General features: G+C 54.0%; 1 protein-coding gene and 2 long non-coding RNA genes across 3 annotated transcripts in view; 1 reads left to right on the top strand and 2 right to left on the bottom strand.

Annotated features, from left to right (window-relative positions):
* Positions 1 to 2,898: 2,898 nt before the first annotated feature.
* Positions 2,899 to 6,260, bottom strand: SCGB1A1 (secretoglobin family 1A member 1). Its single transcript, XM_008707566.2, has 3 exons — positions 6,119 to 6,260; positions 3,507 to 3,694; positions 2,899 to 3,152 (listed from the first exon to the last, which is right to left on the bottom strand). The coding sequence occupies exons 1-3, from the start codon at positions 6,171 to 6,173 to the stop codon at positions 3,120 to 3,122; spliced, it is 276 nt and encodes a 91-aa protein (XP_008705788.1). The 5' UTR covers positions 6,174 to 6,260; the 3' UTR covers positions 2,899 to 3,119.
* Positions 6,261 to 15,906: 9,646 nt separating this feature from the next.
* On the bottom strand, positions 15,907 to 17,433 carry LOC103678179. The gene is made up of 3 exons (XR_572614.2): positions 17,283 to 17,433; positions 16,813 to 17,096; positions 15,907 to 16,633 (listed from the first exon to the last, which is right to left on the bottom strand). It is a non-coding gene; the product is annotated as an uncharacterized LOC103678179 (long non-coding RNA).
* Positions 17,434 to 17,564: 131 nt separating this feature from the next.
* The window catches only part of LOC103678180, a 19,149-nt gene continuing 13,677 nt past the window's right edge, over positions 17,565 to 23,036 (top strand). Inside the window, exon 1 of the long non-coding RNA XR_572615.2 lies at positions 17,565 to 18,242. This is a non-coding gene — a long non-coding RNA (uncharacterized LOC103678180). The remainder of the gene's footprint in view (positions 18,243 to 23,036) is intronic.

Raw genomic sequence — 23,036 nt, 5'->3', positions numbered from 1 at the left:
ACTAATTCCCAAGCTGACACGTCGCTGGCAGCCTTCGTTGGGCCGCAGCTTTGCGGGACTGTCCCTGTGTTTTCTCAGAATTCTGATTAAAAAAAAAAATCTCAACAATCAAATTAAAGCAATCATATACACACACGATATAAGGGCCCCGGGAAGGCGCTGTGTTTCATCATCTGTCCCGGGCCGCGCTCGGGGCTGCGGTGCGCAGGGGGTGGGAGCCCCAAGGCCCGAGCCGCGAGGCCGCTCCCCGACACCTTGGCCGACACTGCCCCCTAGTGGCCCCGGCAGCCCCGGGCGCTGAGGGCGCGGAAGGCGCGTCCCCGCCTGCCCGCGGTGCTCGCTGGAAAATTCCGCCTGCCGAGGTTTCTCTCTTTGGCAGCCTGTTTCCCTGCAGTCCGCCAATGCCCTTTCCTCGCCTGCCTCCCCTCTGCACGTCCTCCACTTTCATTCAGTGTCCGCGGATGGTGTGGCCCGGCCGGGGACCGACTGCCACGGAACAGGGGGGTGTTCTGGGGGTTTTTATATGCACACGGGACACATCTTTACGACAAGTTCTATTCTTTGCACCTTTTGTTCTAGGGCGATTTTCTAAACCAATCAACGTGCTTTTGCGCAGTTGATGCTGTGTGGCCAGTGCAAAGGCCCTGAGGTGGGAAGGGGCTTGGCTCTTAAAAAACACTGACCTGAAGGCAGGGAGGGAGGGAGGGTGGGTCGTGGACTGAGCAGAAGGAATAGGCAATGGGAAGGAGGGTGGGAGGTGAAAACCAGTGATGGGCAGGTTCTGCATTTTATCAGAGCGTTAGAAAGCTTTGAAGCATTTTACTACGTGGAGGAGGGTGGCGGTGGAACAGGGTTTTCATGTGATTAAAATGACTGGCAGTTGGGAGGAGGATGGACTTCGGGGGTGCTGAGTGTGAGCTAGGAGGCCCCTGTGTGTGGAGTGAGAGGAGGCTGGTGTGGCCCTGTGGACATGGAGGGAGTCCCCCGATTCTTTGGAGGGTGACTTGCTTGGCTGGATGCCAAGGGCACTGCCCAGGGCGGGGTCAGGGATGCCTGTCTTTCTGGCTGGAGCAGCTGGGAGGATAGACGGGAGGATAGACGTAGAAACAGCCTGGGGTGAGGGGTGGAGCATGAGTTCTGCTGGACAATTGGAGGTGAGAGGTGGGGGGGGATGGTCTGGGGAGGAGGTCTGGGCTTTTTGGGGGACAGGTAACAGAACCTATAGGAAAGTTCCTTTAGCCGAGTTCTGAATTTCCTCCTGGGGTCCGGGGGCTGGGTTCAGTGGGGCTTCAGGAAGGGAGCGGGGTGTCCCAGGCACCCTCCAGACTCCATTCTCTGTGTGTCTGTCTGATCGTCCTTCCTGCTTTACCCTCTGCCTGCAATGCCCTTTCCTCTTCCCCCAGTGGCTCCTGTCATTGTTTTACGTCTCTGCTCGAATCCTAAGAAGGGGGCCTTGCAACCTACAGTTGGCCTGTCTATGGGTTTCTTTTAGGGTTTTTACCGCTGTTTCATCTACCTGTTTATTGACTTGTTTATTTTGCCAGAGCTGGTGAGCTTCCCCATGCGATTGCCAGCCTGCCAAGAGCTGAAGCCCCTGTTTTACCCATACGGCCATGCTTGGGCATTAGTGCACTCCTGGCCCAGAGCGAGTGCGTTACACATACTCGTTGGGTTATGAAATGTGCTCCTGGGTTCCTCAGAGCGCAAGCATCGAAAGTGCCAGTAAACACCTACAGATGAATTTCACGCCTGAAGACTCCTTTGCCACAGAAGAAAGGGGTGACTGATTCTCTTTCTGCAGGAAAGTAGACCAAACAGGGGCTCGGGGAAGGGGGCAGGGGTACAAGTCAGGGTGCAAGAGCATCACCCCGCGGATGGTGGACGGCAGGAACCCCATGCTGACCAGCCCTGCGTCTGTGACACCACTCCCCACCCCCAGATCCTCTTCTGAGCGGAGATGTCCTTAAAGTAAGACTGATGCGAATGGACAGTTTGACTTGTAGGCTTTTGCAATTTAAACCTGGAAATATAGGGGTGCCTGGGTGGTTCAGTCGGTGAAGCATCCGACTCGATCTCAGCTCGGGTCTTGATCTCGGGGTCGTGAGTTCAAGCCCCGTGTTGTGTAGGTTATGGAGACTACTTAAAAAACCAACCAACCAACCTGGAAGTATAATGTCTTAAGGATGGCGACAGATAAAGGATCTAGAAAATGCATAAGCAGGGTTTTTTTTTTTCTATTCTCTACCACCTTTAAAAAATAGTTTGATTAATATTTTCACGTAGCATATATGAAGCGAACAAAAAACTTAGCCCGCCATCTCTGGGGACTCCATGTGAACCCCACTGCTGGCGCTGAGGAAGCAGGATCTGTCACCCTCAAAGGCACCCCAAACACCTCGAATCCCTAATCAAGAAATTGAACCTATCCCCCCTCTAGCCTTTGTTGGGTAAGCGTCTTACAGGCATCCGATTCCTTCCATGAGTGAGCGTGTGCTGTGTGTGATGTGAGGCCCTCTGATGCTGGGCCACCCAGCCCCTAAGAGATCCCAACTGCTCTGCCCACATGCTTGAAACGGACGTTTCCATTGATCCTTGGGAGACGGAACTCTCTGGAAAGCTCCATCTTTGCTTGCAGGTGTGTCTGGGTAGCATAACCAGCTTCAATATTTACAGGACAGTTAGTTTCATCACTAAATGGCTGGAGATTGAGGATTCTGTCTGAGGTCAGCCGCCACCCTATATGGACTCCATTTTCTTCTTCTGTAGGTTAAGTTTGAGCAGGGCCCTGGGTGGCTCTCTGTCCAGGCCAGGGCACGTGTGCTGGACACTGTCTTGCCACCTGTGGCTAGCCTGGTGTGTGTGGGGGACTGGAAATGAGGCACCTGGGCCCCTCGGAGATGTGTTTGCACGGCCACTGCCTTGCTCTTTGCAGGTGCTAACCTTACCCTCTCAGTGGCAGACCTTCTCACTCTAGCAGGTGCGCAAAAAAGAGGCGGGGGTGGGAGCGCGAAGTGAGATGCTTATACTTTATTGAAGGGAGCCAGGCTGGGGACAGAGTGAAGGACGTGTCCGGGGAGCTGCAAGAATTTCAGCAGTTGGAGATTTTCGGCTTCTATGTCCTAAGCGCACACTGGGCTTTTTAAGACTAGTTCCTAAAACAGACAAAACCACACCAAAACAAAACAACACCAAAACAAAAAACCCAAGACAATAGTGAGCGAAACTCCAGGTTTAACCAAGATGTCTACATGCAGACACTTGTTAATTAAGAGCTTCAGTAGCTCTGGGAAGAGCTAAGCTAGTAAGAGTTGTGCTTATTTCTCAGAAGCCTCTTCCAAAGGGTAAGATGACTGTGTCTGCTTCCTGCAGGAATATTTGCTCTGGGACCCTCCTCTCTGGATTAGAAAGGGCTCCAAAAAAATGGCGCACGGCTGCAGCCCAGGGACTGGGGTGGGGGTGGGGGTCCGCTGTTGAGCAGCGAGCGCGGAGGGAAGGGAGCTGCATACCGTGAACTTCAGAATGTTCTCCGTGGTGTTTGCGGGGAGGGTGTTCACCAGACTCTTCAGCTGGACCATCGCGTCTTTCATGTCTGGGTCTGGGACAAAAAATTCGATCGCAGCCTCATAACTGGAAAGCGTGTCCAGGAAGAGGGTCTTGATGATGTTCAGAAAGTTTGGGCAGATGGCTGCAGAAGCTGAAGCACGGAAAAGAGAGAGCACACGTGTCCAGGCCCTTTTCCAAGCCTGCCAGCCCCCTGGCTGGGCCTGCCCCAGGGGCCAGCAGGGGCGGCATCAGCACGAGATGGCTGGGATGGCGTGAGCCTGAGATCTGCTGGTGCCCCCAGCAGGTGGCTCTTTGGCAACGGAGAAGGCTTGGGGGGGTGGGTGGGTCGCAGCCAGCTTTTCGAGGCTTGCCCGAGCCCTCCTTGCACTTCCTGGGTTGGGGTGGGGCAATTTGCCATTTGTTCTTTCTGTTCGAGTTCTAGGCAGAGGACTGATTAAAGAAGAGGCTGATCTGAGCTTTTATGCAACAGTGGGGGTTTGGGAAGAGGCTACCGAGGGAAGTTTCTGGTTGTTATCCCGCCAGAAGCATGCCTCTTACCAACGGTTAGTGATGGTCTGAGCCACTTGCCACGGGGAGCACGTGGCAGAGTCAGGCTCTGGCAGGAAGAAGGACTTGTCAGGGCCAAGCACGAGCCCCTGAGCTGGCCCGGAAGAGGCGTGCACCATGAGCACCGGGCCCCTGCGGTGCCCACACGCCTCTAGTGTCCATGCCTGGCTCCACCATGTTCCCTTCCCCCGTGGTGCTCCCCAGGTTGTGCTCCCCTTTTAGGCCCCTGACCCAGGAACATAGGGGAGAGTCACCGCTTCCTACACCCTGAGTCTCGGTCCCGGTCCTTGAATCCTCCGCCTTGTGTGCAAGTTCTGCTTCCCTGCCTGGACTCCAGGGACCCCCAAAGTGGCCACTCCAAGTCAAACCCCCTGCGGAACTTAGAGCCCTGCTTTGTAACTTACTATGTCATCTGGCAAGTTATTTTCTCTTTGTGTGGCTCCCTTTCTCATCTGTAAAATGGGAAAAACATCCCTATTTCATAGGGTTATTGTAAGGATGAAAAGGGGTTCAGAACAGTGATTGGCACATTGTCAGTGCTGAATAAACGGGGGATATTATCATTGTTCTTATGACATGCGTACCCACACAGATAGACAAATGCCTCAGACCCACCCCTGACCATATTTCAGCCCTACGCTGAGCCACCCTCTCTCTGCCCAGCCCCGAGATCTAATTCACATACAAGTGACTTTTGAACAACCCGGGATTGAACTGCGTGGGGCCTCTTCCATGTGAATTTTTTTCAATAAATGTATTGGAAAAATTTTTTTTTGAGATTTGTGACAATTTGAAAAGACAGATGAACTGAGTAGCCTAGAAAAAGTGAGAAATTTCAAAAAAATTCGGGTATGATTGTCAGAACACAGTATATAATACATACAACATACCCGATATGTGTGAATCAGCGGTTTGTATCATCAGTAGGGCTTCTGGTCAACAGCGGACTGTGAGGACTTGAAAGTCAGAAGTTACAGGCAGAGTTTTGACTGTGTGGGGGGCAGTCAGCACTCCCAACCCCCATGCAGTTCACTACGTGTCAACTGTACATGTCAGTCCAAAATGATGTTGTTTCCCCTTAACGACGAATATCTCTCCACAGTAGTTGTCCCCATTGCCTCTTGGTTTTGGTTTTCCAACTCCCCTGCCCCTCCCCAGGGTTATCACACTTATTGCGATGGGTGTCAAGAAACTTCCAAAGTGAATTAACTGAAATTTGCTAAAAAACTTTTTGTTTGTTTGCTTATTGAAAGAAGTAGAAGAGGCTGATACAGAGTAAAAGCCAAGTAACTCAATTACCAAAAGATCAGAGGGCTTGGAGAGAGGTGGGGTCCAACTCCCTCCCTCCCTCCCTCCCTCCCTCCCTCTCCTCCCTCCCTCTCCCCCCCTTCATTCCTTTCCTCTTAGTGACAACTGCAACTATTCAGAGACTCCTAATCCTTTTGGCAGAGGACAAAAATGTTTAGAAAACTCCACTCTGGGTTGGCAGTTTCCCAAAGGGAAGATCCCTTTCTAGAATATTCCTCTCTGCCCAGAATGGGAGACCTTGCCTTAGCTTGGATTTTTTTGGAGACATGAGGCTCTGCAGCTCCTTCTAGCCCCTTTGGCTGCCAGAGTGGTGTGGAGACCCCAAACCTAAGGCGGCACTGTACCAAGGTCCCTTGGCATCTTGGGGTCTCTCCAAGACTGGGCTCTGAGGAGCTCATTATTCCTATTCTGTCGGTCATTGGACACACACATCCATTACGGGATCTCCCCCACCCCTGCCTCCAGTCTGTTCCAACGCTGCAACTCTGAGGTTGTTGGCTATGGAAGGTGGGATTCCTTCCAGGTTTCTTCATGGGCTCAGGGCGCTCCCCAAGTTCCCAAGATCGGCCTGTTCACAGACCCAACTTCCTGGCTGGGAGTGAGCATTCCAGCTGAAGAGCTGTCCCCTGTCCTGGGCAGCACTGGGCAGCAGGAAGGATTCCTGAGCCTGGCTTGGGGGAGAGGGGCCCTGGGGACTCACCAGGGCTGCAGCAGAGAGCCAGGGTGGCCAGGGCGAGGATGACAGCAAGCTTCATGGTGGGCAGGAGGCTGGCGAGTGAGGTGCTGGCCTGTCTTTGGATCGGGTGGTCTTGTGTGAGACATGCCCATCGGGGTGCCTTCTTAAATGCTCCAGGCTGTACCTGGAGAGGGGGAGGAGGGCAGGGCCTGGGCTCCACTGATGGGACCACACTATTTACCTGGGTATCAGCTTGGTGGGAAAAGTAAATATTCTCTTTTCTTAACCCGGTTTCTTTCCTCATTGGAACTGAGTTCACACAATGGGGCACTTGGATGGGGAAACCCACAGTCCTATGTGGCGGCCACAAGGGGACTCAAGTCAGAGGGTGTGGAGACCTGACTACCTGTGCCACTCTCATTGAACCTGAGCGCCGGGGCAGGCCAGGTCAACAGTGGCAATTGCCAAGTCCACCTGGACCCATCACCCCAGGAGAAACTGAGGCCTAAGGCCCCTCACACATCATGCCACAGGACTAGGGCTCGGGACTCCTAATGCACCATTGGGCTCCTCCTATTGCCTTTCCAAAGAAGGCGGCCGGAGGGTCACGAGGACCAGAGCATCTCCGTGGTCAGCCTCAGGGGAGACCCTGGACTGAAGCATGTCGAAAGCCCACGAGAAACCCAAGCCTCAGATCAGACTGGAGAATGCACTGCTCTGGGCTGGGTCTCTTCCCACCCAAAGCTGCTCTCAAGTCCTGCCCTCCTGGGGGCCAACTCCATGGGCACTTCAGGCCCTATCTCGCTAGACCTCTTAACGGCCTTGACCCTCTTGACTTTTTCCTTCTTGAACTGCTCTCTCTCCTGCCCTCCATGGCCCTGTTCTTTCCTGATTTCCTCCCTGACCGACCACCCTTTTTCTTTAGACATTTGCTCTTTGCTGACCTTGGTTCCCTGTTGGGGGTTCCTGACCTTGGCCTTAGCCCCTTCTCCCCTCCCGCCACCGCATCTGTGGCTGCTCCTGCCCTCCTCCAGTAGCCGTGCCTCGGGACACAGGCGGCCCGCTCAAAGCCAACTCCTGGGCAGCCTCCGGTCCCTCGCTTGCGCTCCTTGGCCGTCCTCAGGAAGGCCAGCAGAGTGATCTTTCTAGAACCAGCCAATCATGTCAATTCTCCTTCTCAGAACCCTTCGAAAGCATCCTTTTGCGACAGGGTAAAATCCAAGTGTGATCTACAAGGCCCTTGTCCACTGGCCTTTGCTTATTATCATTTGAGCCTCATTCCCCCACTTCCCCACGTGGTGATTTAAGCTTATCTTTGTGTTTGTGGATTCAGAAACATCCCATGTGTTTTTTCATGCCTTTCTACCTCTGCACAAAGGATACCTCATGCCCGGAATACACATTTCCTGCCTTGTCTCCTTCTCCAAATCCTGTTTGTACTTCGAAAGTCAATCAGATGTTCATTCATTCATTCTTTCTGAGCACCTACTATGTGCCAAGCATTGTGCTAGGGGTTGGGGGTTCGGGGTTGGAGCACTGCCTGAAGCCCCGTCAAGAAGAGCTTGTCACCTGGCCGTGAGGAGCGTGGTCAGCAGAGAGCCGCTAGATGCCCGTCACTTTGGGGTTTGCCCCGGACACAGAACACTGCCCTGCTCAAGGTCACGCCCTTCCTGAGGCCGCTCCCCTCTGGTGACCAAGCAAGGACGGCACTTCTGCACCATGAGGAACAATTGGGGTGGGCGACACCGACTCCAGAGCTTCTGGCCCGGCTGGCTGAGATTTTGCCAGGCCCACATTGCCAGCCGGCTTTCCCTCTGCCCAAGCCTGCTGCGGCCCCTGCCCTGCACAGTTACTATCCCTAATGGTGGTCTTGCCCTCCAGGCTCCATCTCAGCATTGGCTTCCTTGGAAGCCTCCACCCAGAGCAGGGAGGCAGTGACAGATGAAGCAGGCCCAGGTCTCCGACGCCGAGGAGCTTCATGCTGTTGGCGGAGACCGGCAGGGAGGCCGTGAAGCTGGGGACATAATTGCAGGGGTGCCAGGTGCTATGGGAGCACGAAGCAGGACATGGGGTAGAAAGCAGGTGGGGGAGTCAGCGGCAGTCACTTCGAGCAGGTGACTCCCTGCTGAGACCCTCGGTGTGGGGTCTGGGCAGAGGGGACGCCCAGCACCGAGGCCCTCAGGTGGGAAGAACCAGGGTGTGCCCAGGAAGCGCAGAGGGGCCGTTGTGCCTGCAGTGGGGAGTGGGGACCCAGATCTCGCAGGGCCTCCTGCTGAGTAAGGTCTCTATGCTCACAGTCCCGGGAAGCTCTGGAACGGGTTTTTCTTTTTAATGCTTTAAAAAAATGTGTTAAAACACACATAACGCAAAGTGTCCCATCTTTACCACTTCTGCGTGTACCGTTGAGTGTATTAAATCCATTCACATCGTGTAGCCGTCCCCACTGTCCCTCCCCATGGCTCTTTTCATCTTTCCGATCGGCTCATTTCACTCAGCGTAGTGTCCTCGAGGTTCATCCATGTGACCTACTGCAGACTTTCTTTTCCTTTTAAGGCCAAATAATGTTGCATTGTATGCGCAGATCACATTTTGCATGCTGCATTGTATGCGCAGACCACATTTTGCTTCTCCATTTGTTGGATGCTTGGGTTGTGTCCACCTTTTAGCTGTTGTGGATAATGCTGCTGTGAACACGGGTGCACAGTCTGGAAGGTTTTAATCTGGAGAGATGTGGTCTAATTTCCCTTTTGTAGGGACGCCCCTGACTACTCTGCGGGTGGGGGCAGGGTGAGAGGGGGTGACCAAGCAGCTCAGCAGAAGGGATGCTGGGCTTTGGACCAGCTGGTGGCAGCGGGGTGAGGGTCTGAGAGCCCCCAGACAGGCTCAATGTTGGCTAGGACAGGTGAGGCAGAGGGAGGCGACGGGATGAGCCAGGTGAGTTTCTGGCTGGGGCAGGTGGGTGCATGGGGTGCTATTCCTGACAGAAAGAAGACGCCAGGTGGAATAGGGTTGGGGATGGGGACAGAGTGGAGCCTTCTCTGACCTGCAGTTCCCGTGGCTGATCTCTCACTTCTATACGGTTATGGCCTCCCCATACAGTGTTTCAACTGTACGATTCTTTACTTGACTTTCATGTCACGGTTGCTAAACAGGGAGCCATGGCGGGATCAGTGCAGGAGCCCTGCTCGTCATGTGAAAGCTGGAGGCCATGATGAGGCTCAGGGGTGCCTAACCACACTCGAGACCGCAAGTTCCAAACTAGCCAGCCACGTGGGCTCACTGAGGAAGCTGCTGTGTGTCCAGATGATGCAACACCAAGGAGCTGAAAGATTAGGAGAGGAAGGCCTTCTGAACTAAGAGCAGAATGATCTCTGCGGCAGACTGCAGAGGGAAGAGAAACAATAACAAGGCAGAACAGAGTAAAAAAAATACCTGGATGAGAAAGAGCAAAACGGAATCCATGTAGGTAACTGCTTGTGTATGCATAAAAACTCTCCGGAAGTGGTGGTACTGGCTGTTTCCAGAAGGAACAACCATGCGGGAGGGAGACTGAGAAAGGAAGCTTTTCACTTTTAACGCTTTGGTGCCCTTGGCATTTGGAACTGTGTAAATATGCTATCGATTAGAAACACATTTTTTTTTTTTCAAGTAGGCTCCACACCCAGCACGGAACCCAACACAGGGCTTGAACTCACGACCCTGAGATGAAGACCAGAGCCGTAATGAAGAGGTGGATGCTTAACCGACTGAGCCACCCAGGTGCCTCTCAAAACAAATTTCTAAAAAAAGACTTTATTTATTTATTTATTTATTTATTTATTTATTTATTTGAGAGAGAGAGGGAGAGAGCGCACACAATCCAGGGAGGACAGAGGGGGACGGAGAGAGAGAATCTGAAGCAGACTCCTCACTGATCTCGGAGCCTGATGCGAGGCTCAATCTCACCACCTCGAGATCATGACCTGAGCTGGAACCTAGAGTCAGAGGCTTAAATGACTGAGCCATGTAGGCTGCCCCATAACAAATTATTAAGAGAGAACAGGTCTAACACCTGCCACAGCATGGATGAACCCTAGGGACATTATGCTAAGTGACAAGCCAATCACAGAAAGACAAATGTGCTGTGATTCCACTTACATGAAGTCCTTAGAGGCGTCAGGCTCACAGAGGCAAGTTCACGGGCTTGTCAGAGGCTGTAGGGGAAGAGAATGGGCAGTTATCTTTGTTTAATGGGACAATCTCAGTTTGGGGTGATGAGAACGTCCTGCAGGTTGATGGTGGGGATGGTGGCATGACAATATGAATGTCCTTGCTGCCACTGAACTTAGCACTGCAAGATGATTAAGACAATAAATTTTGTTATGTGCATTTTACCACAATTAAAAAAGTAATAAAAAGGATAGATAATAATAAAATAAAATATAATACATAATAAAATAAAACAATAAAATAAAAAAATGCAGTACAGGTTTTAGAATTGGGCTGAGTTGAATCCCAGACCCATCACTTACTAGTTATATTATTTCAGGTCAAGGAGGTAACCCCTCTCTGCCTTGATTTCCGTGTCTGTGCAGTGAACATGATACTATTATCTGTTGCACAAAAGTGGTGCTGGCGTGGAGAACGTGCTCTGTGAATGAACCTTGCCAACTGTTGTATTTGCCTGTCTCTCTGCTGGGAAGCTGTGAGAGGAAGGTCTTCCAATTTGGAGTTTCCTTGTCCAAGCCTACGCATGCGTGACCAAGGCAGGGAGGATCTGCTTCCATGCTCAGCCCGGGCCATCAGGATGAGCTTTTCTTTGGTTCCAACTACTGCACCGTGTCCATCACATGCTGAGCTGCGGTGGCTTAGCTGATACCCATCTTCCTGACCTGATCCTGGGCCGGGAGGTGAGAGGTGAGCTTACACGAAGAAGAGGAGCTCTGAGGTCCACCTGTACGTAAGCTGTGTCAAGAGGCTTAGAACACTCAGGACTAGCTTCGTGTCCCCTGAGTTGTAGACTTGTAGAGTGAGAATCTCTCCATGTGTTCTCGTCTGAACCAAGGAGGGCTTCCTGGACACATGGCATGACCACTGGGGGACACAGCCCAGTGGCTGTGCAGAGAATGGCCTGATGAGTGTCATCAAGACAGTTCATTGGGTCAAGAATCTTAAAAATGCAGCCTTTGTGAAAGACTTCTGTCTGTGTCATCGAGGGCCGTCCGTGCTATTCTCCACGGTTTGTTGCGGGGGAACGTGCATGTCCTGTTCTAGTTCCCACCATCTCTCTCTGGAGGCTTCTTTTCTGGCTCCTCTGTTCCTCCATGTGCCTCCTTCCTTCCCCTCCCTCCCCTCCTCTGTATTCCCTCCCTGGGCACCTTATCCCTGCTCATAGTTTCAGTTACTTCCTATGTTAAGACAACTCCCTAATTTTTATCTCCATCTCAGCGTTCTTTGAACTGCAGCCTTGACCATCCAATGTCTGCTAGATATCCTCATCTGTATCTTTCAAAGGCCTTCAAACTCACTTTTACAAAGTCAAACTCATGATCTTTGCTCCTAAACTTGGTAGATCTCTCCCCAGGATTATCTCAGCAAATGATCTCACCACCCGATTTGTCACATAACCTGGAGACACTTCTTTGATGCCTCACCCTCCCTGAGGTCATCTTGACCCAGCCCCATGTCTACCACCAAGTGCATAGGCTTGGACGCAGCTTTGAGGCTGCCCCCCTTGCTGTTCTCTGCGGGCCCTTCCAGATCTGTCAATCGACCACCCAGGTCCTTCTCTTCCTTGTCCAACTCCCTCTGGGGCCATCAGCTCTGGGCATCACAGTGGGGGCCTGAGGCTTTAGTTTGATGATTTCCCTCTGCTTTGAGAATATCACAGATTCATGATAGGTTTATTTGAAGGGCTACTTACCTAAGATGTAAACAAACAAACAAAACCCCCTGGAAGCTGAAAATAAAAAGCTCTTCATTATTAAAAGAAAAGAAAACAAAACCCCCATGATATGAAATACCACCGTCCTCCTGGGTCTGACTCCATGATCCAGTGATCTGGTCTCTTGAGACCAGCCCATCTTTCAGACTCGGTTTCAGGTGTGGGAGTCACATGCTGGACCCCTGGGTGCTCCCAGTGCTGCCCCTAGTGGGTTGGTCCCTCCGTGAGCTGGTGGTGAGAGTCGCTGGGGGCTGTGGGTCTCCCAGCACATCACCCACAGCCTTGGACTTTGTTCTCTACATCCCACCTTCACGGTTTGAGGTCCTGGGAACAGAAGAGCTGGCTTCTGGGTCTCTGAGGAACCTAACATCAGACCTCTCTCCTGCCATTAGGAAGGTATGACATGGCCCTTGGTCAGTTCACGGAGAGTCAGTCCCTGCTGTTCCCGGGGCAACGGCCTTCCAGGTAGGAGCCTGGGGGTTTGTCTCAGTTCTGGGTGGGACCCTTCCCTGCTGGTCCTCGGGAGAGCCCTGCTCGGTGGGGGAGGTGTGTGTGTGCGTTTCTTTCCCCCTTTGATTTGCTGTGTGCAGCAGTTACGTAAAAAGTGTTAGTCAATGCTCAGAGTTTCTTAGACGCTAACACCTGCTCCTCAAATCCTTAAACCCCACACACTGTGAGCTCCAGGCCAGAAGCCTAGAGCCTGCCTTGGCACAGGGGGAGGGCTGGGAGCTGCTGTTTCCGGCTACGCCGGGCAATGACCGGGTCCCTGTGCAAAGATAGACTGTCTGAGGGAAGACAAGCCACTTGGTTATTAGCACTGTGGGCATGGCAGTGAATTTGCCTGGTTCCTGCCAGCTCCCCCCTCCCCCACCCCGCCCCCAACCAAAACTGTACTGTGTTGACTCTGCCTGGGTCTGTGTGAGCCCTGACCCTGGGTTGCTGGAGCTTTAGGGGCAGGGCTGGGGGAGTGGCCAGGGAGTCTGCCTTGGAGGGGATGCCTGGTTCTAGCCCATGAGAGGAGCAGGAGAAGGAGACTCAGCCAGAGCCTGAGGGTCCCGGGGGATCCAGAAGTCCCCCTTGGGGACTTGGACTGTAAGGCCCTAGGTCTGCTTGTCGTCCCCCCACCCCCACCCCAAGCATTTAGGGCCCGTGTGTGTGCACGTGGAGCCAGGTTGGTGACTCACGTTCAACGCCCCTTTGGGAGCCTCTGCAGGCCCCACTTAAGGGTCTAGTAGCAATGGTGGGTGGGAAGGCTTGGGCCATCAGCAGCCCCCATCCCATACAGCCAGAGGTATCGACTGGGAGCAGATGTTCAGCCCCGGGGCTCAGTGCTTGGTGTATCCTAATGAGCAGGAAGTTGGGGTGCAGCCTGGGCTGGCATCCAGCTTGCCGCAGGTCCCAGCACGGCCCAGGAAACGGGTTGGAGGCGTGGGTGGGCCATTCTGATCCTATCCATCTGGCTCGGTTGCTGAAGGGGGACTGGTCAGGCCGCAGGTTCATGAGATCAGCTCATGGGGTCCGTGCATGGGGCAAGCTGCAGAATTCAGCCTCCTTCCACCCCGGGCTTCTGGCTCTGTGCTTGCTCTGGATGCAGCCCCAAGTGGAAGCTGATTTCCCCCTGTGGGTTTGGTTTATTCTCTTCCGCCTTGGTGTCTCCTCGGGCTGATCCCTGCATTGACCCAGGAGGGCCTGGCAGCTTCTGGACATTCCCGCCATTTTGGCCGCCAGCCATGATGCATAGGACCTGTGAATATTTTAGCATGTTCCCCAGGTGATCATGTATCTATTGGCTCCAAAATAGAAAAAGAAACCCTAAAAATTTTAAGTAATGAATATTTATCTAGGTAACATCATTTCCCCTAGCTTACTGCAACTCGGTTCAACTATGACCTAGCTTTATGTGGAAGCAATCAAGTTCACATCCTATGAACAAAATGCATCATGTGTTCTCAGGATCGGAATTATTAAATTTATACAAGCCCCTTCAAAAGTTTATCGCCAAAATTAGGCGTAGTGTGAGAAGTGTGTATATTTTAATGTGTTTGATATGATGTGGGGTGGGAACATCAAAACTAGGAGGCCCTCACGTCCCACTCTCACAGTTCTTGCAGCTGTGGGCCTAGCAGAGCACAAGCCACCATCAGAACAGGAAGAGAGGGATCAGAGGGAAGAAATGTCCCAGTTTGTCTCTGGTCCCATCCTCTGATCTATAGCTAGAAAGTTCCATTGGCCTAACCAACTGATATTCAGCCAGCGAAGGAGTCTCACTTTTGTGGTCCGCAGAGGCCAGCTTCCTGGGGGCACAGAGAAAGGTAGAGAACGGATGGGTGGGGTGAGTGTCAAATACAGAAAAACCCAAACGTCATGGCATCACTGTGTGCTACAGCCCTGACTCTTGCTTCTTTCACTTCATGTTATGTCTTGGATATCTTTTGAAATGTTGGCACTTACAGATATACTTGATTTTTGTCAAATTACAGAATATCCCTTTGTAGGATGTCATATAATTTGAGTCACCAGTACCTACCTTATTGCTGGACGTTGGTATTTTCCCCAGTTTTCTTGCCATTACAAGCCACATGGCACCTTGTGCTCCAGGGACTGTCCCTGTAGGAGAGACACCTGAATTCAGACATGCTGTCGCTGCCTAGGGGTGCTGACTCCCCAGGCTGAAGTCTGTCTGCTCCAGCTGCAGAGTTTGGGGCTGGGGAGGTGGGAGCAGGAGGACGCGTGCGGTTCTGATTTTCTCCGGGGATCTTGGTCATTTTCCCAGTGCAGGTTGTCCCTCAGCCCCAGACCAGGGGGAGCTGGCAGACAGGCTGCTGGGGCTGCTGAGAGCGCGCCCTCTGGGTACCCATCGGCCACCCCAGCTGGGAGTCGTACCCAGGGGAAGTGACCTGGTGTTAGCTGTTTCTGGAGGCTGAACCTGAGAGTTTCGGGGAGGGGTGGGCGTGAGTCAGGTGGTGACCTGTTAAGGATCAGAGCACTTTCTTGGCTCCCCAGCCAGGCAGGCAGAGAAGCTGAAACCTGGAGGGTGGGAGGGTGGAACAGGCCTGGGCACTAGGGCCGCTCCCCGTGGAGCCTGGCAGAGCCAGCTGGTTCTTTGCTCTGGGACAAGCTCTTCTGAGGGGTGGGGACAATGGAGTTGATGGAAGTCCCTGTTCTGCGGGTGGAAACTGGTTCCCCTCCACTTTACAGGCCAACTCTGGGGATTTGGGCCACAGGCTGGGGGGTTGACAGAACACATAATACGATTCACTTCTTGCCCTTTCCCAGGAAGCTTGCTTAATTCTGCAAGTTCTTTGTTCCGTGGTGAGTCACCCATGTCCTACCTTTCGTGTCTGTCCTCTCTCACCTTCCCTGCCCTGGGCCTGTTCCCACCCACAGATGTGGCAGGTCACTGCTCAGACCCCTCTGGGTAGGTTGTATGGCCCTGCCCTCGGCTGTCCTGGGGGACATGAGCCGACGCGGTCAGCAGACGTGGGGTGGCCGGCTGGACTGTAGCTGTCCTAGATGCCCGGGGATGGGGGGCAGGGTGGAGGTGGAGAGACCACCTCGAGCTCCCTCTGGCTCTTCGTCTGAGGCAAGGGGTGTCCCACTCCAGAGGAGCCTGGTGAGCCCCTGGGTCTATGTCCCCCAGACAAGCACCTGCGCTGTCCCCTCTGGGCACCGCATCACTTCCGCTCCAGCAGGGTAAGGTGGGCTCACAAGCACGGTGTTCACACAGTGCAGTCCGGCATCATCATATTTTTCTATCTGTTTTTATTTTATTTTATTTTATTTTATTTTATTTTATTTTATTTTTAAAGATTTTATTTATTAATTTGACAGAGAGACAGAGAGGGGGAGAGAGAGAGAGTGCACAAGCAGGGGGAGCGGCATTGGGAGAAACAGACGCCCCACTGAGCAGGGAGCCCGATGCAAGACTCGATGCCAGGACCCTGGGATCATGGCCTGAGCTGAAGGCAGATGCTTCATGGACTGAGCCACCCAGGCGTTCCTTACTGATGTTTTTAAATCCTCTTCCTGCCTGCACCTGGCGTGGGCTGAAGCCTCTGGTTTCAGCAGGGGCCACCAACCCTTGGTAATGCTTGCTCTTTACTTCCCAGCCAATCCTTTTCTGGGTGGGGGCTCTGGAAGCATGGCTCTTTACACGCAATGAGTGCCTGGAGGTCTTTCGTTTCCTCTGAAGGCCTAAGCTTTTGAACTTCAAAAGCCAGGAAAAAGACTCCCCATTCCTCTGCCTTCCTCTGTCTCAGCCCTTCCTGGGGCCGCTGAGTCAGGGGAAAAGCAAAAAGAGGAAAGGAAAATAAGAAGACAGATAACATAGGTGAACGTTTCAAAAACTCTCCACTGCGAATCGCACGCAGGCTGTGCCCTGGGGGAGCCCGGTGGGCCAGGGCTGCTATGACCCTGCCCTGGTGTGAGCCCCGGGTGAGGTCCTGGCTGCCTCCTCAGCCCCAGGCAGGCTGCCCAGGCCCTGGGCTCAAGAGATTCCAGGTGGTTCTCCGCAGCTGCCTCTGGCTTGTTCTTGCCTCTGTGATCTGGAAGGGTCGCAGGGAACATCTGCTCCAGCCTCCGTGCTCTGGAGAAAGGGGTCTCCGGCAGGAGAGATACTGTAAGTTAGGAGAGGTTGCAAAAGTGAGGGGCAGAGACGGGACTTGAACCCGGGCCCTGTGATGCTCTGCCGGGGTGCGGGGGCCGGGGGCGGGGGACTTGGGGGGGGTGCCCTGCTGTGCCGAACTGCAGAGCAGGGCTTGGCCCCTGTGGTTTACGGCTCCAGTCGTAAACGCACCCAGGCTCCAGGGGGCCAAGTCGGGTCTATGGATTTATGCTCTGAATCTCATGGACCCCTGGGGCCTGTAAACATGGTGAAAAACAAGCACTTTTGGCCGCAATAGACGTTCCTCTGAAGCCACTGGTGGGTCTTTTCCAGGTTGATCCAGAATGCCAGGAAATACGATAACTAGAGAGCTCTCATCCCTTGGTCCCAGAGGCTGCAGTTGGAGAGGCGCGGGCTGGGCAAGGGGACACTTGCGAGCGGCCTGTTCCCATTCTCCCCAGAGCAGCCAAAGTGACCTTTCAAAAATGTCAATCAGAGATCCTGTCACTTCTCTTGGCTTGTAAACCCCTCTTGGCTTCATGCAACACTTAGAATGAAATCCCAAATCTCCCCTGGTCCCCACGACCCAGAGCTACCCTCCAGTCCCAGCCTGTGTCACTCCCCCTGTGACTCAGCCCCTGGTGGCACCCTGGCCTCCTTACCCACAGGGTACGTGAGCACCGCTCACTGCTGGACCTTCGCTCTTGCTTTTCCTCTGCCAGGACACTCCACCCAGCTTTATTTCTTGATCACACCTCCCACCGTTGTCAGAGGCGTCAACCCACACAGCTCCTCTGCAGATAGGCCTCCCTCATCACCCTGTGCACGCCCCCTCCCCGACCTTGGTCCCTCTGGGTCCGGCATCTAGTTTTCTGCACGCGTTTGTTTATGGTCTGTCTCCCCCTACAACGTAGGCTCCATGCTCAGAGGCGATTCTCTGGGGGGCCAGCACATAGTAGGTGCTTTCTAAGTATTTGTTGGCTGAATGAATGGGACTCTGAGCCTTTCGCCCTGCAGCCCCATTTCCCGGTGTTCTGCGAGCACTGGTGGGGAGGACGTGTGCAGCATGCGGAGGAGCGACAGACACATACTAAATGGGAACGCGGTCAGTGTTTTCTGGGACAATGAGTGCTCCCCAGGCTCACCCAGACGCCGCCGAGCCTCAGGAACTCCTCCCGTCCCTGCAATGCACTCAGCTGTCTTCCCCCATCACCACCTGCTGGAACAACCCCGCTTGCTGCCCCCCTTCTTCCCTTCAACCCCAGGCGAAAGGCGACCTTCCACAGTCTCCCCTCACCCCTTTAGGGAGAACTGGTACCTGAACTGAGCACATACTCAGTTCTCTCTCTCTCACCAGGTAGGTGCTAATCCCGTCCCCATTTCAAAGATGAGGACACTGAGGCTCAGAGCGTTGCCTGAGGTCTCCTAGCCAGCCAGTGGAGGAGCTAAGATCTCCACCCAGGGAGGCCGACCCCACCTTCTGCTGAGGCCGGCCCAGCTGCCTTTCGCCTTGCTTGCCGTGCTGGTGTCTGTCATCTGCCTGCAGGGACCTGAGACCTCACGGACTGTTCTCATCTCGAAGCTCTGCACCCTCCTTGCTGTTCCCAGAACCTCAGCACCCTGTGAGTCTCAACAGCGTGGCTGGTGGGATTGAACCTAATTCTGGCCCTTCTTACCGCACCCCAAGCACCTGCTCTTTTGGCCTCTTTCCTGGGGTGGTGGTGGAGGAGGCACCCTGATTTTCTTTCTTTTTTTTTTTTTTTTATATATGTGGATTCTTTAGGTATAATTGACCTACAACATTATATTCAGGTGTACGACCTAATGATTCAGTATTTGTATCTATTGTGAAATGGTCCCCATGAGAAGTCTAGGTAACGTCTGTCCACACACAGAGTTAAAACATTTTTTTTTTCTTGTGATGAGAACTTTGAAGATCCACTCTCTCAGCGACTTTCAAATATGCAATCCAGGGTTATTAACCGGAGTCAGCATGCTGTACACCCCTTCCCCATGACTTATTGATTTTATAACTCGAACTTCATACCTTTGGATCCCTTCATGCATTCCACCCACCCCTGGTCCCCTGCCTCTGGCCAGCACTCATCTGTTTTCTCTATTTATTAACTGCTTTTTTTTTTTTTAGAGTCTGCTTTTTTAGATCCCCCCCCCCTTTTTAAAAATATTAAGTGAGATCGTACAGTATTTGCCTTTCTGTCTTATTTCACCCGGCATAATGCCCTCAAGGTCCATCCACGCTGTCATAGATGGCAGGATTTCAGACTTTTCTTTGGCTGAGCAATATTCCAGCCTGTATAGAAATCCTTCTCTACCCATTCAGCCAGAGATGGACACTTGGGTTCGTTTCCATATTGTGAATCACGCTGCAGTGACCACGGGAGTCCAGCTACCTCTTCGAGTTAATGTTTTCGGTTTCTTCCAACATACCCAGAAATGGGATTGCTTGACCACATATGGTAACTCTATTTTTAAGTTATTCTGAGGACGCTCCATGCTGTTTCCCACAGTGGCTGCACCAAGTCCCACCACCAGGGCACGAGGGTCCCCTTCTCTCCGCTTCCTCTCCAACACTCATTGTTTCCTGTTCTCTTTGATACTGGCCCTTCTGACAGGCGTGAGGTGAGGGCTCGTTGCAGTCTTGATGTGCGAGTCCCTGGTGACGAGGGAGGTTGGGCATCTTTTAAACTTTTATTAATTATTTTTACCGATAAAACTTGGTTCATAGAACTAGACATGAAAATTCTGATGGGAAAGAAGATTCTGAGCTGGGGAGGGATTGACAGGACTCCGGCAAATAGGAAGGAAATTCGGTAAACGTCACCTCAAAGTTTTTGTGCAATAACATTCTTCTCTGTGGTCACAGCTGCGAAAGAGTAAGTTTTAAAATACAATCCCGGCTGAAATAATTAAGTCCTCTCTCTCTTTCTCTCTCTCCTCTGGAGGGTCAGACCTTTGTGTGGAAAGGCTGGTGCCTCTGGGGCTCCTTCCTCTCAGCAGCAAGGTCAGAGCTGGGAGAGGCTGGCACCCCCGTCACTGTCCTTTCATTCAGCCCTCATGGGTGAAGGCTCTGCAGGGTGCCAACGTGGAACTGGTTCTGGGGACAGAGTCTAGAGTGACAGACAGATGCTAATCACAAGGTGACAATTTCCATGAAAGAGAGATTTGGGCCGGCCAGAGTAATCACCGGTCCGGTGTTGGAGGAGGTGTCTTGGGGGAGCTCTGTGAGATCAGCAGTCCTTGTCTAGTGAGGGGTGGGAGAGAGCACTGGGGACGGGGGGTGGGGGGTGCGTGAAGCTCGGTGGCCCCGGGAGCAGGGCACACACGAGATGTCAGCATGGTTGGAAGCCGATGCGCTGAGATGAGGCTCAGGACCTCAGGGCAGGGGCCTGTCCACACAGAGCCTTGTGTGCCAAAGGGGCATTTGGCTTCAACTTGCGCACAGGACGCTAGTACCAAAGGTAGTGAAGTGGGGTCTGGGGCAAGCTGCAGGGGAGGCTGGACTGGGGGCCGTGGGGGTAGTGGGCCTGGATGGAGTATATCCTGTGACTATTGGACATCAGAGAACAGGATTTGTTAGGACAGGGGAGGTGAGCAAAGCGAGGTACCCATCCACAATTCAATTCACCGAGTCTTCTAGAAGACCCAGGCTGGGATGGAGTTCGTTGTTTTACTTCTTGGTCATGGCTGTTATATTTGTCGAATGAATGTGAACAATCCCTTTGACTGGACTTCTGAGCTTGGACTTGTTCAGACGGATACCACCCCACACTCACACCCACACTTGGCCTGAGCCCGGCTCTGCCCTGGGCCCCGCAGGCCCTCGCATCATTGAGGTGGGAGAGGCAGCTAGAGGAATGGCCCCCAGCAGGGAATCCTGGGAGTGCCCTAGATGCAGGGGCTGCCTGTCCCCTTCTCAGTGAATCACCACTCCCGTCCCGCCTCTGCCCTGCCCCGCTCCCATCTGGAGGCCCCGGACCTGTGGGAGCCTCTGCCAGGAGGGCCTTCACCTCGGCTGGGAGGTGGTCCCTCTCCCCCAACAGCAAGGGGACCCTGAACCCAGGGGACCTGATAATGGGGCCCGGAGCCATCCCAGTGGGCCCAGCGTCCGGCTGTGGGCTGTGGGTGGGGAGAGGGTTGTGAGCTGGGCTGGGGCACAGGCTGTAACCCAGCTGTCCTCGGCGGCCTCACTTGCTAGCAGGGGAAGTCGCATCTCTCCAAGCCTTGGTTTCCTGTCTGAAAAACGAGAGTAGCACCTGGCTGGCTAGGTCGTTAGGGTCCGAGGGGGTTTGTGGCAACACCGTTGGCCTTGGCCACTCCTTGTTCTGAGCCCTGCGGTCTGGCCCTGGCTCTGGCCAGAGGCTCTCCTCCGAGGTCCTTCTGCCAGGAGCTGAGCTCACGGGGTGGGGCTGGCCTCGGGGACCACATATCAGTTGTTCTCTCTTTCCTGGGAGCTGGCCCAGGGAAGACGGGGTGGGGGGAGGGCGTCTGCTTTTCATCGGGCTGGGGGGCGGCTGCCTCTAATGCCTTTGGCGTCTCAGCTTGTCAGGAGGAGGGAGATGCACTTAACCGGTTGTGGACCAGCTCGGGGCTGAGGAAAGAGCGCTGGGCTTGGACTCCGACAGCTGGCTTTGAAGGCTCACTGGGCCACTTACTGGTTTGGAGACCCGGGTGAGGCACCCGTTGCCTCTGAGCATCGAGGGGCCCATTGGACCACGGGAGTAATGATTTCTGCTCTGCCTACTCCCCAAAGCAGAAATCCACATGCAAGTGCTTGGAAACCATGTAAAATAGGAAACGGGGGGCTCCCCTGTGCATTGGCATTGCCGTGGGGCGGTGGGGGGCGGGCTCTGCTCAGGGACCTCTCTCCACACAGCAACAGACAGGCCTGCAGGCCCAGTGCCTGGCCCCTCGTCTGGAATGGTCAAAGACAACTTTTTGGTCCGTGGAACAGAAGCGCATTTCAGGAGGTGGTGGCTGGTGACCCTGAAGATTGGCAGGGGCTCAGAAAAGGAAGCGTTCACTCCGGGGGGTGTGGCTTGGCGGCAAAACAGCATGATAGTAATCGTTAGCGGTTCCTGAGAGCTTCCTATATGCCAGGCACACGTCTAAGAATTTTCCACGTAGTAAGTCATTACAGCGACCCTCTGAAGGAGGTTACTATTATCTCCCCTTTAACCATGTTTTTAAGGGTGGAAAGGCATTTCGGGAGGAGTCTGATGTGCAGAGGCCTGGGAGCCTCTCCCATCCTGGGGGCGGGGGGCCACCCTGCCGGCAGCCAGGACGAGTGGGCCTAGTGGGGCCTTGGCGGCCAGCCACCGCGTTTAGGTCTGAGATTGTCAGCTGGAGGCTCTTGTGCGACCTAATCCTTGAGGGTGGGTGGGATGGGGCTCCTGGGAGGAGGGCAAGGGCCTTCATGGGCTGGCTTCGAACAAGGAGAGGGGTTCCTCATTCTTCTGTCTTCAAACTTGAGCACAGGCCCAGCTGCCACCCAGGGAGCCCCCATGGGAAGCCTTGACTCTGAGAAGGGCTCAGAAGCTGGGCTGTGTGTGGCCCGGGGGCCTGAGCTCTCAGAGCCTGGGGAGGCTAGGTTTGTAGCCAAGTGGCCCGAAGCGGGTCCGACACGTGCCAGACTGCACCCCGTCGTGGGGCTGACCCCAGGAATGCAGGATGGCCTTGTTTGCCGGGTTACAGAGGAGCCTGGAGTTTTCTGCCCACACTGGCAGGACAATGGCGCCTTCCTGGTCTGAGCCCCTTACACAGCCTAGTCGGGGGGGTGGGGGGCGGCTGGCCCAGCTGGGGACGGGGTGGTAGGTCAATGGGGCCTCAGTGATTAGAAACAGGAAGCAGGGCTGGAACCTCTTCTCCCAAATGAAATGAAGTCCAGGGAGGCCACGGCAGAGTTGGCCACGGTGGGCGCCTTCCAGTCTGACGATTCGGGTGCCCACACCACGGTAGGGCACTCTGGTAAAGAAAAAGCAGGCGAGAGGCACTCCCGGGGGCGGGCTGCCTGCTTTCTGCAGCACCTCTGAGTGAGGACGGCGGGCTGGGAGCGCTGGGTGCGTGTGGGGGCAGATTCCGTTCTGCAGGGCGCCCCACCCGCGTCCGGACCGTTTCTGCTTGGAAGCAATTGACAAGCACGCTGGAATTTCTAACCAAGACGGCGACAGGGTAAGAAGAGGCTTGAGGGAAGCGGCAGAGTTTTTAGTCATGAGGCATCCAGGGTGTGATATCTGTGCAAAAGCCAGAGATGAGATGAACAGAGATGGCCAGGAAGATTGGGGAGGCAGGGGGCAGGAAGGCCAGATCCGGGGTGAGGTCACCAGGGAAGCATGCGGGCCCACAGTGAGCTGTGGGCTGAGTGGGCCCAGGGGAAGGGAGGGGAACAGACGGAAGGG

This window comes from Ursus maritimus, unplaced genomic scaffold (genome assembly GCF_017311325.1).
Source record: "Ursus maritimus isolate PB19 unplaced genomic scaffold, ASM1731132v1 scaffold_23, whole genome shotgun sequence".
NCBI classification, from domain to species: domain Eukaryota; kingdom Metazoa; phylum Chordata; class Mammalia; order Carnivora; family Ursidae; genus Ursus; species Ursus maritimus.
This window is presented reverse-complemented; position numbering and strand designations above follow the sequence as displayed.

Coding starts and splice junctions, on each gene's coding strand:
- SCGB1A1 (XM_008707566.2), bottom strand. CDS start 6,173: ATGAAGCTTGCTGTCATCCTCGCCCTGGCCACCCTGGCTCTCTGCTGC. Junction 3,695..6,118: donor GGCTCTCTGCTGCAGCCCTG/GTGAGTCCCCAG, acceptor TCCGTGCTTCAG/CTTCTGCAGCCATCTGCCCA. Junction 3,153..3,506: donor AGAACATTCTGAAGTTCACG/GTATGCAGCTCC, acceptor TGTCTGTTTTAG/GAACTAGTCTTAAAAAGCCC.